The following is a 13,816-nucleotide window of genomic DNA, read 5'->3' as shown; positions in this document are numbered from 1 at the left end:
ATAGTCTCAGCTATTCGGGAGGCTGAGGCAGAAGAATTGCTTGAACTGGGGAGGTGGAGATTGCAGTGAGCTAAGATCACACCATTGCACTCCAGCTTGGCAAAAGAGTGAGACTCTGTTTAAAAAAAAAAAAAAAAAAAGTGCAAGATGAGTTTGGGGTGATTAAGTGCTAACAAAGACATGAAAGAGTCTTTGTTAGCACTTAACCACCCCAAACTGGTGGAGTAGGGGTGGGGGCTGTACTGCTTTAGATAGTGTGGTCCAGGAAAGCCTCACTGAGGAGGCCCCATTTAGTCTTACTGAAAGCAACTTACAAGAGCCAGTTCTGTGTGGACTCTGGGAGAAAATTGCTGCTTTTTGTCTTGGGGTTGGGAAATGGGAGGGCAGGGGGTGTCTGACCCCTCTGTGGTCCCCTATACAGACCCTGTTTGGGAAGATGATGGACTACCTGCAGGGCTCTGGGGAGACCCCACAGACAGATGTTCGCTGGATGTCAGAGACTGGCATCATTGATGTCTTCCTGCTGCTTGGGCCCTCCATCTCTGATGTTTTCCGGCAATATGCTAGTCTCACAGGTACATGGTTTTCCCTGACAGCCTCATTCTTCTGCTCTTTTCTTATCAGGAGTGATTCTATGTGTTTTCAGAGATCCTGTGCCCCAGCTTGTTTTCTAGGTCTGTACCCCTCAGCCTGCCTCTAGTTCACAAGTCTCCCTCAGTTTCTGGGTGTTGGGCCTGATCCTCGTTGTGACCCCCATCCCTCGATGAACCTGCAGGAACCCAGGCGTTGCCCCCACTCTTCTCCCTCGGCTACCACCAGAGCCGTTGGAACTACCGGGACGAGGCTGATGTGCTAGAAGTGGATCAGGGCTTCGATGATCACAACCTGCCCTGTGATGTTATCTGGCTGGACATTGAACATGCTGATGGCAAGCGGTATTTCACCTGGGACCCCAGTCGCTTCCCTCAGCCCCGCACCATGCTTGAGCGCTTGGCTTCTAAGAGGCGGAAGGTAAGGGGTTGCAGTCATGCTTGGTCTTCTCAGGGTAGGGCTGAAACATACTTTAGCCCTAAAGAGACCTGAGCACCCCTGTTCCTTGCCCCCAGCTGGTGGCCATCGTAGACCCCCACATCAAGGTGGACTCCGGCTACCGAGTTCACGAGGAACTGCGGAACCTGGGGCTGTATGTTAAAACCCGGGATGGCTCTGACTATGAGGGCTGGTGCTGGCCAGGTAGGCAGACCCAGAATTGAGGGAGAGGTGATTGGCCAGGGAGGTAGAATGGTGGCTCTTTTGCCCCTTAGAGGATTGAGAGCCACCCTTAACTTCTCCCAGGCTCAGCTGGTTACCCTGACTTCACTAATCCCACGATGAGGGCCTGGTGGGCTAACATGTTCAGCTATGACAATTATGAGGTAGGGAAGACCTCTCCCCATGACCTGCGTCTGTCTGTCCCACCTGCCTCCCTGAATCTCTCTCCGCTTGCCAACCCTTCTATGGTTGATTGCCTGCAACATATCAGAGGGCCTTGATGATCCGGGGAGGGCCCTGAAAAATGCATCTTTTTAGATTCCTGGGAGCTCTCTTCTCTGACACTGTTTGTCTTCTTCCTCCCCTCTGTCCTTCTGTCCCCATTTTCTGCCCACGTTCCCAGGGCTCAGCTCCCAACCTCTTTGTCTGGAATGACATGAACGAACCATCTGTGTTCAATGGTCCTGAGGTCACCATGCTCAAGGATGCCCAGCATTATGGGGGCTGGGAGCACCGGGATGTGCATAACATCTATGGCCTTTATGTGGTAAGGGGCTGAGAGAGGAGAGTTGGTGAAAAGAGGGAAAACAGCCCAGAGACTGAGGCCTAGGGAACTTGCACCAGTTGACAGCTGGCTTTTGCTCCTCACTACCCCTCTTTTCTTCTCTCCTCACCCAGCACATGGCGACTGCTGATGGGCTGAGACAGCGCTCTGGGGGCATGGAACGCCCCTTTGTCCTGGCCAGGGCCTTCTTCGCTGGCTCCCAGCGCTTTGGTAAGGTTTAGAGAATGGAGCTGTGGCTGAAGGGTGTGAAGGCCAGATCTCAGGAGCCATGGACCTGGACCTGCCTCTCTGAGGAATGGGAGCTGCACACTGCATCTGCTTCCTCTCAGCTATGCGCTTTGAAGGAAGTCAGGGCGAGGGAGGTCCACTCCTTGTTCAAATGTTCTTGTGAACTGCATCTTCAGCAGGGTTCTGGGGACCCAGAGCAGATGTGGGAGGTCAGCCATGTAAAAAGCCGAACCCCTTTACCGTGTGCAAACTCCCCACTTCTTGTCTTCCTCAGGAGCCGTGTGGACAGGGGACAACACTGCCGAGTGGGACCATTTGAAGATCTCTATTCCTATGTGTCTCAGCTTGGGGCTGGTGGGACTTTCCTTCTGTGGGGGTAAGACAGGGAGGAATTTGGGGTCTTGGTTTGGTGGGAAAGGGGCAAAGTAGAGGGCACAGGACCAAGGTGTTGTAAGCAAAGAGAGTTGAGAGTCCAAGTTAGGGCCTTGGGAAGTTTCTCAAGCAGTATCTCTCCTTCATCCTCTTTTCCAACCTGCTTCCTCTCTCCCCTCTACTAGCGGATGTGGGTGGCTTCTTCAAAAACCCAGAGCCAGAGCTGCTTGTGCGCTGGTACCAGATGGGTGCTTACCAGCCATTCTTCCGGGCACATGCCCACTTGGACACTGGGCGGCGAGAGCCATGGCTGTTACCATCTCAGCACAATGATATAATCCGAGATGCCTTGGGCCAGCGATATTCTTTGCTGCCCTTCTGGTACACTCTCTTATATCAGGCCCATCGGGAAGGCATTCCTGTCATGAGGTGAGGCATTCACTTGGGCTGTGAAGAGTGGGCTGAGGTGGCTGGGGGCATTAGGGACTGGGCTTCATCTCTGGGTCTCTTTCTTCACCCACCACAGCCTTGTAAAGGATGGAAAATCATTAAGGTCAAGCATGAAGGGGAGCTTAATGGAGATGAATAATAGTAAACATTTAAAGAAAATTGCCAGCAGTCATAAGCTCTTTCAGAAAAATACAACACGGTAATGGGATTAGGTGGTCATAAAAACCCTTTTTGAGGCCTGGCACAGTGGCTCACACCTGTAATCCCAGCACTTTGGGAGGCCGAGGTGGGCAGATCACCTGAGGTCAGGAGTTTGAGAACAGCCTGGCCAATATGGCGAAACCCCATCTCTACTAAAAATACAAAAATTAGCTGAGCGTCGTGGCGCCTGTAATCCCAGCTACCTGGGAGGCTCAGGCACGAGAATCACTTGAACCCAGGAGGTAGAGATTGCAGTGAGCCGAGATTGCTCTACTGCACTCCAGCCTGGGTGAAGAGGGAGACTCTGTCTCAACAAAATGGAAAAAAAAAAAAAAACAAAAAACTTTTTGAGAAGGCTGTGTGAGATGAGGCCTGAATGAATGGGACAGACTATGTTACATAGGAAGAATCTTCCAAGCAGAGGGAGTTGCAAGTACAAAAATTCTAAAGGAGAAGCCGGGCGCGGTGGCTCACGCTTGTAATCCCAGCACTTTGGGAGGCCGAGGTGGGCGGATTATGAGGTCAGGAGATCAAGACCACGGTGAAACCCCGTCTCTACTAAAAATACAAAAAAATTAGCCGGGCGTGGTGGCGGGCGCCTGTAGTCCCAGCTACTCGGAGAGGCTGAGGCAGGAGAATGGCGTGAACCCGGGAGGCAGAGCTTGCAGTGAGCCGAGATCGCGCCACTGCACTCCAGCCTGGGCGACAGAGTCTCACTCTGTCTCCCAAAAAAAAAAAAAAAAAAAAAAAAAAATCTAAAGGAGAAATTAGTTTGTTATGTACTAGGAATAGAAAAAAACTCAGTATGTCTTGAGTAAGGAAGCAGAAGGAGAGCTAGGAGATGAGATTAAGAAGAAAGTGTGATCAGCTCCTGGAGGGCCTTGCAAGCCAGGGTTGTAAGCCAGGGCCGTGAAACATGCAAGGAGGCTACTGGCAGGCTGCTGTGCAGCATGGTTTCAGTAGGGGGCAGAGAAGAAGCAGGGAGATGGCTTAGGAAGTTAAATGACTAAGATTGGATTGTATAACTGAGACCTGAACCCCAGCCCGACTGTCTGACTGCAAACTCCTGGTAACCCCTGTGCTGTTCTTTTCTGTGTTTTTGAGACAAAGTCTCACTCTCGTCCCCCAGGCTGGAGTGCGATGGTGTGATCTCGGCTCACTGAATGCACCCCGCCTCCCGGGTTCAAATGATTCTCCAGCCTCAGCCTCCTGAGTAGCTGGGATTACAGGTGCCTGCCACCATGCCCGGCTAATTTTTGTATTTTTAGTAGAGACGGGGTTTCACCATGTTGGCTAGGCTGATCTCGAACTCCTGACCTCAGGTGATCCACCCGCCTCGGCCTCCCAAAGTGTTGGGATTACAGGCGTGAGCCACCATGCCCGGCCTGTGCTGTTCTTTTCTTATTGCCAGTTCCTGGAGGAGCATCTCTGACTTGTGCCAAAATTGAAAAGTTTTCCTTTATTGTCTTTCTTCCTTCCTAGGCCCCTGTGGGTGCAGTATCCTCAAGATGTGACTACCTTCAATATAGATGATCAGTACTTGCTTGGTGAGGAATGAGGACAGTTGGTGGTGGGTTGGCATTGGGCCAAGCAGCACTGCGGATGCCCAAGGAGGGACTAGTGAAGCTGGTGGTGCAGAGGGCAGGCACTTTGGTGTTCCCTGTTCTGGGAACTAATCCCCCTATTCAGAGTTGATTCTGGCATATTTTAGGGGATGCGTTGCTGGTTCACCCTGTATCAGACTCTGGAGCCCATGGTGTCCAGGTCTATCTGCCTGGCCAAGGGGAGGTGAGTTAAGGAAGGGCATGGTGGGGAAAGATGGTGGAAGCCAAAGGAGGCAAACAGGATGGGACTCCTGTGCACTGAGTGATCTGGTATCTTACCTCTTTTGTCACAGGTGTGGTATGACATTCAAAGCTACCAGAAGCATCATGGTCCCCAGACCCTGTACCTGCCTGTAACTCTAAGCAGTGTGAGTAAGCCTGGTCCAGCTGCCAGTTCCATCTCCCTATAAATTTCCAGAAGGGGAGAGAATGTGTGCCTTAGGGTCCAGTACCTACGTGGGCATACATGAGTAAGCAAAACATGCTGTGGGGCCCAAGGTTGGACAAGGGGGCAACTTCATCCTGGCATTGCTCTTGCCCTAGATCCCTGTGTTCCAGCGTGGAGGGTCAATCGTGCCTCGATGGATGCGAGTGCGGCGGTCTTCAGAATGTATGAAGGATGACCCCATCACTCTCTTTGTTGCACTTAGCCCTCAGGTAAGTGCACGGGCAGCGAGTCTCCTCAGCCATTTGCCTGCCTTCCTAGGACTCAGTTCCCTGGGGTTGTGCCCCTCACTCCCTCTTGGGCTCAGGCGCTCACCTATCCCACTTCTTACTCAGGGTACAGCTCAAGGAGAGCTCTTTCTGGATGATGGGCACACGTTCAACTATCAGACTCGCCAAGAGTTCCTGCTGCGTCGATTCTCATTCTCTGGCAACACCCTTGTCTCCAGGTAATGGGTCACCCGCTCTTCCTTGGCTGCCTTTGCTGGGGCCTGATCCTTGTGGGGGCTCCCAGTTCACTGTGCTCTTTTCTCACATCCTGACCTTGCTTTGGGTCTCCTCCTCCCTTCTGTTCTGTTATTTTTCCCCCTGATGGACATCTGCTTTTGCCATCTCCAGCTCAGCAGACCCTGAAGGACACTTTGAGACACCAATCTGGATTGAGCGAGTGGTGATAATAGGGGCTGGAAAGCCAGCAGCTGTGGTACTCCAGACAAAAGGTGAGTGACCAATCTGGCCCCTAGGATGGGGGAAGGAGGGAAAGCCGGGGCAGGTTTAGGGATGCCCTTGCCTGTAGGAACGTAGTTGTTATGCTATAGCCCATTGGTATGACTATGGCACTCTTTTATTCCTCCTCCAGGATCTCCAGAAAGCCGCCTGTCCTTCCAGCATGACCCTGAGACCTCTGTGTTGGTCCTGCGCAAGCCTGGCATCAATGTGGCATCTGATTGGAGTATTCACCTGCGATAACCCAAGGGATGTTCTGGGTTATGGGGAGGGAAGGGGAGCAGTAATGCTGAGAGATATTCTTTCTTCTGCCTTGGAGTTCGGCCCTCCCCAGACTTCACTTATGCTAGTCTAAGACCCAGATTCTGCCAACATTTGGGCAGGATGAGAGGGCTGACCCTGGGCTCCAAATTCCTCTTGTGATCTCCTCACCTCTCCCACTCCGTTGATACCAACTCTTTCCCTTCATTTCCCCAATATCCTGTTGCTCTAACTGGAGCACATTCACTTAGGAACACCAGGAAACCACAGGGCCCTTGTCGCCCCTTCTCTTTCCCTTATTTAGGAGCCCTGAACTCCCCCAGACTCTATCCATTCATGCCTCTTGTATGTTGATGCCATTTCTTGGAAGAAGATGAGGGCAATGAGTTAGGGCTTCTTTTCCCCTTCCCTCCCACCAGATTGCTCTCCCTCCTTTCATTTCTTCCTCCAGGCTTTACTCCCCTTTTTATGTCCCTCTGATACACTGGGACCACCCCTTACCTGGGACGGGATGAATGGATCAAAGGAGTGAGGTTGCTAAAGAACATCCTTTTCCCTCTCATTCTATCCTTTTCCTCTCCCCGATTCCTTGTAGAGCTGCTGCAGTTCTGAGAGGGGCAGTTCTACCTCTTCTGTCCCTTGGCAGAAAGACGTTTCCACACCTCTTAGGGGATGGGCATTAAACTTGCTTTGCCCCCTTCTTGTCTCCTTTGAGGGGCATTTAAGATGGAGAAATCAGTTGTGGTTTCATTGAATCATGGTCACCTGTATTTATTGCTAGGAGAAGCCTGAGGGTGGGGGGAGATGATCATGTGTGCTCGGGGTTGGCTGGAAGCCCTGGGTGGGGGGTTGGGGGAGGACTAATGGGGAGTCAGGGGGAATATTTGTGGGTATTTTTTTTACTTCCTCTTGGTTCCCAGCTGTGACACGTTTTGATCAAAGGAGAAACAATAAAGGGATAAACCATAAATAATTGGTGGTAGTCTGGATTCTAGTTCTAGCCTGAGCCACAGACCCTAGAAGCCTAGAGACCTTACATTTACTTTCCTTTTTTTTTTTTTTTGAGACTGAGTCTCACTCTGTTGCCCAGGCTGGAATGCAATGGCGTGATCTGGGCCCACTGCAGCCTCTGCCTCTTGGGTTCAAGCAGTTCTTGTGCCTCAGCCTTCGGAGTCGCTGGGACTACAGGCATGCACCACTATGCCCAGCGAATTTTTGTATTTTTATTAGAGATGGGGTTTCACCATGTTGGCCGGGCTGGTCTGGAACTCCTGACCTCAGGTGATCCACCTGCCTCGGCCTCCCAAAGTGCTGGAATTACAGGAGTGAGCCACTGCGCCCTGCGTCTTTTTTTTTTTTTTTTTTTTTTTGAGACAGAGTCTCACTGTGTCGCCAGGCTGGAGTACAGTGTGTGATCCTGGCTCGTTGCAACCTCCACCTCTTGGACTCAGGCAGTTCTCCCACCTCAGCCTCCTTAATAGCTGGGATTACAGGCACCTGCCACCATGGCCAGCTTAATTTTTGTATTTTTAGTAGAGATGGGGTTTCGCCATATTAGCCACGCTGATCTTGAACTCCTGACCTCAGGTGATCTGCCCGCCTTGGCCTCCCAAAGTGCTGGGATTATAGGCATGAGCCACCGTGCCTGGCCATGGGCCTTAACATTTTCATTTGGCTTCAGCATAAGCATCCTTTTTGGGTTTTTTTTTTTTTTTTTTTTTTTTTTTGAGATGGAGTCTCACTGTTGCCCAGGCTGGAGTGCAATGGCATGATCTCGGCTCACTGCAACCTCTGCCTCCCAGGTTCAAGCGATTCTCTTGCCTCAGCCTCCCGAGTAGCTAGGACAACAGGCACCTACCACCACGTCTGGCTGATTTTTGTATCTTTAGTAGAGATGGGGTTTCACCATGTTGGCCAGGCTGGTCTCGAACTCCTGGCCTCAAGTGATCCACCTGCCTCGGCCTTCCAACGTGCTGGGATTACATGGATGAGCCACTGTGCCCGGCCAGCATGAGCATCCTTGATTCAGCAAAATGAGCAAGTGCAAGCCTTCCTTGGGTTGCTAGATGTTTTCATAGAAGAGCCCAGCAAGATCATCACATTTTAGTAGACCTAGTTAGTAAGTGGTGATCAGAGCCAATGGAGTCCCTCTTGGATAGAAATAGCCATAAGGTCAGATAGCTGTTTCTCAAACTAAACTTTTGGGGGATGTGGGGGTTTGAGGACACATAGTTTCCCTCTGTTGCTCAGGTTGGAGTGCTGGGAGTGCTGTGGCATGATCCCGGCTCATTGCAACCTTGACCTCCCAGGCTCCTAAAGTTCTGAGATTACAGGCATCAGCCACTGTGCCCAACTTAAAGGCTTCTGCTTGTAGCTAACAGCACTTTTGTTTTGTTTTGTTTTTTTGTTTTTGAGACGGAGTCTCCCTCAGTTGCCCAGGCTGGAGTGCAGTGGCGCGATCTCGGCTCTCAGCAAGCTCTGCCTCCCGGGTTCACGCCATTCTCCTGCCTCAGCCTCCGGAGTAGCTGGGACTGCAGGCGCCCGCCACTACACCCGGCGAATTTTTCTGTATTTTTAGTAGAGACGGAGTTTCACCGTGTTAGCCAGGATGGTCTCGATCTTGTGATCTGCCCGTCTTGGCCTCCCAAAGTGCTGGGATTACAGGTGTGAGCCACCGCGCCCGGCTGCTAACAGCACTTTTTAAAGTTTCCCATTGTTTTAGTGACAGGAAGTATACTGTTACCCCTCCCCCTCATTTTGTAGACTGACCACAAGTCAGAGATTATTTTACTAGAAACTTTTTTTGGGGAGGGGTTGGGGGGTTATTTTTTTTTGAGACGGTCTCACCCAGTCAGGCAGGCTGGAGTGCAGTGGCATGATCACGGCTCACCACGGCCTCAGCCTCCCACGTCAGCCTCCCAAGTAGCTGGGACTGTAGGCCTGCGCCATCACACCCGGCTAATTTTTGTGTTTTTTTGTAGAGTCGGGGTTTTGCCTTGTTGCCCAGGCTGATCTGAAACTCCTGGGCTTCTAAGGTGCTAGGATTACAGGCATGAGCCACTGCGCCAGGCCCCCTTTTTTTTTTAAAAAAAAAGAAAAATGAGAAGGATGCCTTGTGCTTGTGATCACGGAGGAAGGGGATGCATTCATGGAATTCCCCAGCTCAGGAACTATTTCCAATCAGTTTCCTGGTAGTTAAAACACTTGGCACACCTGTTGTCATCTGTTGAAGAAATGTGGGCCGGGCGCGGTGGCTCACGCTTGTAATCCCAGCACTTTGGGAGGCCGAAGCGGGCGGATCACGAGGTCAGGAGATCGAGACCACGGTGAAACCCCGTCTCTACTAAAAATACAAAAAATTAGCCGGGCGTGGTGGCGGGCGCCTGTAGTCCCAGCTACTCGGAGAGGCTGAGGCAGGAGAATGGCGTGAACTCAGGAGGCGGAGCTTGCAGTGAGCCGAGATTGCGCCACTGCACTCCAGCCTGGGTGACAGAGCGAGACTCCGTCTCAAAAAAGAAAAAAAAGAAAAAAGAAAAAAAAAAAAAAATTAGCCGGGCGTGGTGGCGGGCACCTGTAGTCGCAGCTACTCGGAGAGGCTGAGGCAGGAGAATGGCGTGAACCCGGGAGGCGGAGTTTGCAGTGAGCCGAGATTGCGCCACTGCACTCCAGCCTGGGCGACAGAGCGAGACTCCGTCTCAAAAAAAGAAAAAAAAAAAAAAGTGGGCCAGAGGACACACTAGAGATGCTGGAATCGGGTGTCTAGAAAGGACACAAGACTGCCCTGTGGCAATGACAGAATTTTTGTCAAACTAGTTTCTTATCTATCTCAAAGTATTATAGTGAGGATTCCAGGAGAGACACCCAGAGGATCATGTGGTGGGCCTTAGATTTCATTCATTTGTGTAATGAGTATTGAGCAACTGCTATTGGGTGGCGTGACTGACTGGATGGATGAATAAGGTGAAGATCTGGGCGCCAGGACTGGCTTTCTCATGCAATTCCGTGATGAGGGGGCGGGTCTCGAGGTAGGTGCCACGTGCGCCTACTCGAGATTCTGTACCTACCCGGGGTTTTGACGGCTGGCCACGCGATTTGGCACGCCGGATATGACTTCACCACCCCGTGGTTCCCGGAACCTGGCGGTGGGACCGGAAATAAAGTCTACAAGGGGGGCACAGATGACCGGAAGCGTGCCCTGGCGGCGCTGCCAGCCCCAGCTGGGAGCTGGTAGGGGAGTGCGAGGAAGGCGGGACGCAGGGCGGAGCCGCTGCAGGGGCGGGGCCTGCGGGCAGGAGCTGGGGTTTGGGGCGGGAACCCCTAGTCCCCTCCAGACCCCGCCTGCTCAGGCGCGGGCGGCGGCGCGGCCATGAAGCTGAAGCTGAAGAACGTGTTTCTCGCCTACTTCCTGGTGTCGATCGCCGGCCTCCTCTACGCGCTGGTACAGCTCGGTGAGCGGGGCGGGGCGGGGGTGCGGCGGGCTGGCCCGAGGGCGCCCGCCGCCGTGCATCCCGCCCTGGGGATGAACCCCCGGCAAACACCATTCATCCGCTCGGCCCTCCGGATAGCTCTGCGGCCGCAGGCGTACTGCCCTCTCTATAGAACGCACCGCGGCTGCCCGCCGCACCTCGGATGAAATCCAGACTCTTTCCCAGAGCCTGCAAGGCCCCGCGTGATCCTGCTGCCGTCCGCCTCTCCCAACCCCATTTCCACCCCTCTCCCTGGCTCTGCTGTAGCCAGACTGGCTTGCTGACCGTTTCTCGAAAACCCCACGCTCATTGCTGTCTCAAGCACTTAACTTGTTCCCTCTGCTTGGGGTGCTTTTCTTCCAGTTCTTCCCGGGCTGCCTCTTTCTCATCCTTCAGGTCTTAGCTCAAATGTCACCTCCTCAGAGAGGCCTTCCCTGACCACTATAGCTAAAGTTACCATTCTTAATTCCATTCCCTTTTATTCTCTTTCCTGATTATTTTCTTCATGGCCCCATCACAGTTTGTAATAATGTTATTAATTTGTTTATTTGCTTAGTGTCTGCTTCCTCCACTAAACTGAAAGCTTGATGAGGGCAGGGACTGTGTCTGTTTTGTTCCCTGCTGTATCCCCAGCACCTAAGGCAGTGCCTCCTAGGAAGAGTATTCAATAAATATTTATTCTACGATGGAATCAATGAATTTAACAATGAGTCTTTGGTCACCCAGCCAAGGGAATGGATCGAACCCTGCCCCTTATGCAAAGATTTAGGGACAGTGCCACTGCGTTATCCTCAGGTATTGAAAGACTGTCCTAAAGGCGTTCCATAGTGTAATGGTTAGCACCTTGGACTCTGAAAAGACTGTCTTGTTTAAGGACATGAGCTTGTTGGGAGCCCAGAAGGCAAAATTAGGACCAGCAGGTAGAAAAGATGGAATCAGCTCAATATCCAACATAAAATTGTAACAATGGAATTTATTAAAGTTGGAGAGGGTCTGCTGCTTGAGGCAGTGAGTTTCCCACACCAGAGGTGTAGAAAAGGCTACTAGGGAAGTCATAAAGGGATACCTGCATTGGTTAGGAATTAATGAGAAGATTACCGCCCTTTGGGATGCTGAACATTCTTTGGTTCTCTGTCCCCACCTTCTTTCCCCATTAATGCTTCCTGGGACCAGGCCAGCCATGTGACTGCCTTCCTCCCCTGCGGGCAGCAGCCGAGCAGCTACGGCAGAAGGATCTGAGGATTTCCCAGCTGCAAGCGGAACTCCGACGGCCACCCCCTGCCCCTGCCCAGCCCCCTGAACCGGAGGCCCTGCCTACTATCTATGTTGTTACCCCCACCTATGCCAGGTATGGGCTCTGGTGCACCCAAGAGGTCTGCATTGTCCAAGAATTTGGAGTTGATGATGAGGAGTTTGGGGAGGCACTGGGCTAGGAGTTATTCCTCAAACTAGGGCATGCCAAAGACAGGATAAATGAACCACATCTATACTCAAATATTTGTAGGAAAATAGTTCTTTTTCAGGCTGGGCGCGGTGGCTCACGCCTGTAATCCCAGAACTTTGGGAGGCCAAGGCAGGTGGATCACCTGAGGTCGGGAGTTCGAGACCAGCCTGGCCAACATGGCAAAACCCCGTCTCTACAAAAAATACAAAATTAGCCACACGTGGTGGTGCATGCCTGTAATCCCAGCTACTTGGGAGGCTGAGGCAGGAGAATCCCTTGAACCTGAGAGGCGGAGGTTGCAGTGAACTGAGATCGCGCTATTGCACTTCAGCCTGGGTAACAAGAGTGAAACTCCATCTCAAAAACAAAACAGAACGAAACAAAACAAAAAAAAGAAAAAAATAGTTCTTTTTCTGGAAGGAAAATACAAAATTCCTACCAAATTATAAGATAGAACAATAACATTTCAAAGAAATTTTGAGCTTGGCAGTGAATTAACTCTCTCTCCTTAGGGACCATTTGGCGAGAAAGTTAAAACCCCCTGACTAAAGTTGAAAGGGCTTGTCTGGGTACACTGGCTCACGCCTGTAATCCCAGCACTTTGGGAGCCCGAGGCTGGCGGATTGCCTGAGCTCAGGAGTTTGAGACCAGCCTGGGCAACATGGTGAAACTCTTTTTTTTTTTTTTTTTTTAGACAGAGTCTTGCTCTGTCGCCCAGGCTGGAGTGCAGTGGCGCAATCTCGGCTCACTGCAAGCTCCGCCTCCCGGGTTCACGCCATTCTCCTGCCTCAGCCTCTCCGAGTAGCTGGGACTACAGGCGCCCGCCACCATGCCCGGCTAATTTTTTGTATTTTTAGTAGAGACGGGGTTTCACCGTGGTCTCGATCTCCTGACCTCGTGATCCGCCCGCCTCGGCCTCCCAAAGTGCTGGGATTACAAGCGTGAGCCACCGTGCCCGGCTAAGATGGTGAAACTCTTGTCTCTACAAACAAACAAACAAACAAACAACAAAAAAAAACAAAGCTAGGCGTGGTGGTGCATGCCTGTAATCTCAGCTACTGTGGAGGCTGAGGTGGGAAGATTGCTTGATCCTGGGAGGCGGAGGTTGCAGTGAGTGGAGATCATGCAGCCTGGGCGACAGAGACAGCCCATCTCAAAAAAAAAAAAAAGTTGAAAGTGCTTGGCCTGATAGTCATACTAGGGTCCAGAAATAGTTATACCAGCTGTTACTTACAGTGTGTTTACTCTCTACCAGGCACTGTGTTTAGTGATTTACATTTGCTTTTGTTTTAAATCAAATGTAATTGGTTTTACTAATAAAACCAATTGGGGAATGTGGTTTTGGATCTATAGCCATAAGGGTGTTAATACATCTTCTGGGAATCAGATGGCTGTCCCATTCACGCACAGGAAGCTCTAGACCCCACCTGCGACATGCACACATACATGCACACACCACCAGCCCTGGGACAGGCAGGTAGATCTGAAGGATAAAGAAGTACAGAAGAGGCCAGGCGCGGTGGCTCACGCTTGTAATCCCAGCACTTTGGGAGGCCGAGGCGGGCGGATCACGAGGTCAGGAGATCAAGACCACGGTGAAACCCCGTCTCTACTAAAAATACAAAAAAAAAAAAATTAGCCGGGCGTGGTGGCGGGCTCCTATAGTCCCAGCTACTCGGAGAGGCTGAGGCAGGAGAATGGCGTGAACCCGGGAGGCGGAGCTTGCAGTGAGCCGAGATCGCGCCACTGCACTCCAACCTGGGTGACAGAGCGAGACTCCGTCTCAAAAAAAAAAAAAAAAAAA

The 13,816-nt window shown here is 51.6% G+C and overlaps 2 protein-coding genes across 3 annotated transcripts in view; both read left to right on the top strand.

Moving 5' to 3' along the window:
- The first annotated feature begins 425 nt into the window (after positions 1 to 425).
- Positions 426 to 7,077, top strand: GANAB (glucosidase II alpha subunit). Its single transcript, XM_058438814.1, has 14 exons — positions 426 to 575; positions 776 to 1,011; positions 1,107 to 1,233; positions 1,336 to 1,415; positions 1,930 to 2,026; positions 2,319 to 2,420; positions 2,602 to 2,845; positions 4,550 to 4,614; positions 4,779 to 4,855; positions 4,965 to 5,039; positions 5,215 to 5,328; positions 5,452 to 5,564; positions 5,734 to 5,834; positions 5,975 to 7,077. Exons 1-14 carry the CDS (start codon positions 437 to 439, stop codon positions 6,082 to 6,084), a joined length of 1,680 nt encoding a protein of 559 aa, XP_058294797.1. The 5' UTR covers positions 426 to 436; the 3' UTR covers positions 6,085 to 7,077.
- A 3,304-nt stretch (positions 7,078 to 10,381) lies between these two features.
- Positions 10,382 to 13,816, top strand: part of B3GAT3 (beta-1,3-glucuronyltransferase 3) — an 11,540-nt gene continuing 8,105 nt past the window's right edge. The window contains exons 1-2 of one of the 2 annotated variants that reach the window (XM_032153112.2): positions 10,382 to 10,550; positions 11,742 to 11,916. In XM_032153112.2, coding sequence (XP_032009003.1) covers positions 10,469 to 10,550; positions 11,742 to 11,916 — 257 coding nt within the window. In that variant the 5' untranslated portion in view covers positions 10,382 to 10,468. Of the gene's footprint in view, positions 10,551 to 10,572; positions 11,364 to 11,741; positions 11,917 to 13,816 lie in introns of those variants that run through there. The other variant, XM_032153114.2, reaches the window with a different exon arrangement.

The sequence above is a fragment of the Hylobates moloch genome, unplaced genomic scaffold (assembly GCF_009828535.3).
Source record: "Hylobates moloch isolate HMO894 unplaced genomic scaffold, HMol_V3 SCAFFOLD_5, whole genome shotgun sequence".
NCBI classification, from domain to species: Eukaryota; Metazoa; Chordata; class Mammalia; order Primates; family Hylobatidae; genus Hylobates; species Hylobates moloch.
The sequence above is the reverse complement of the archived record's forward strand: the minus strand, read 5'-3'. Positions and strand labels throughout refer to the sequence as shown.

What these genes read in the sequence shown, in the direction of transcription:
- GANAB (XM_058438814.1), top strand. Translation starts at nt 437, where the DNA reads ATGATGGACTACCTGCAGGGCTCTGGGGAGACCCCACAGACAGATGTT. An exon ending in CGCTGGCTCCCAGCGCTTTG is followed by an intron (nt 2,027 to 2,318) that starts GTAAGGTTTAGA and finishes TGTCTTCCTCAG; the next exon opens with GAGCCGTGTGGACAGGGGAC. An exon ending in AGATGATCAGTACTTGCTTG is followed by an intron (nt 4,615 to 4,778) that starts GTGAGGAATGAG and finishes GGCATATTTTAG; the next exon opens with GGGATGCGTTGCTGGTTCAC.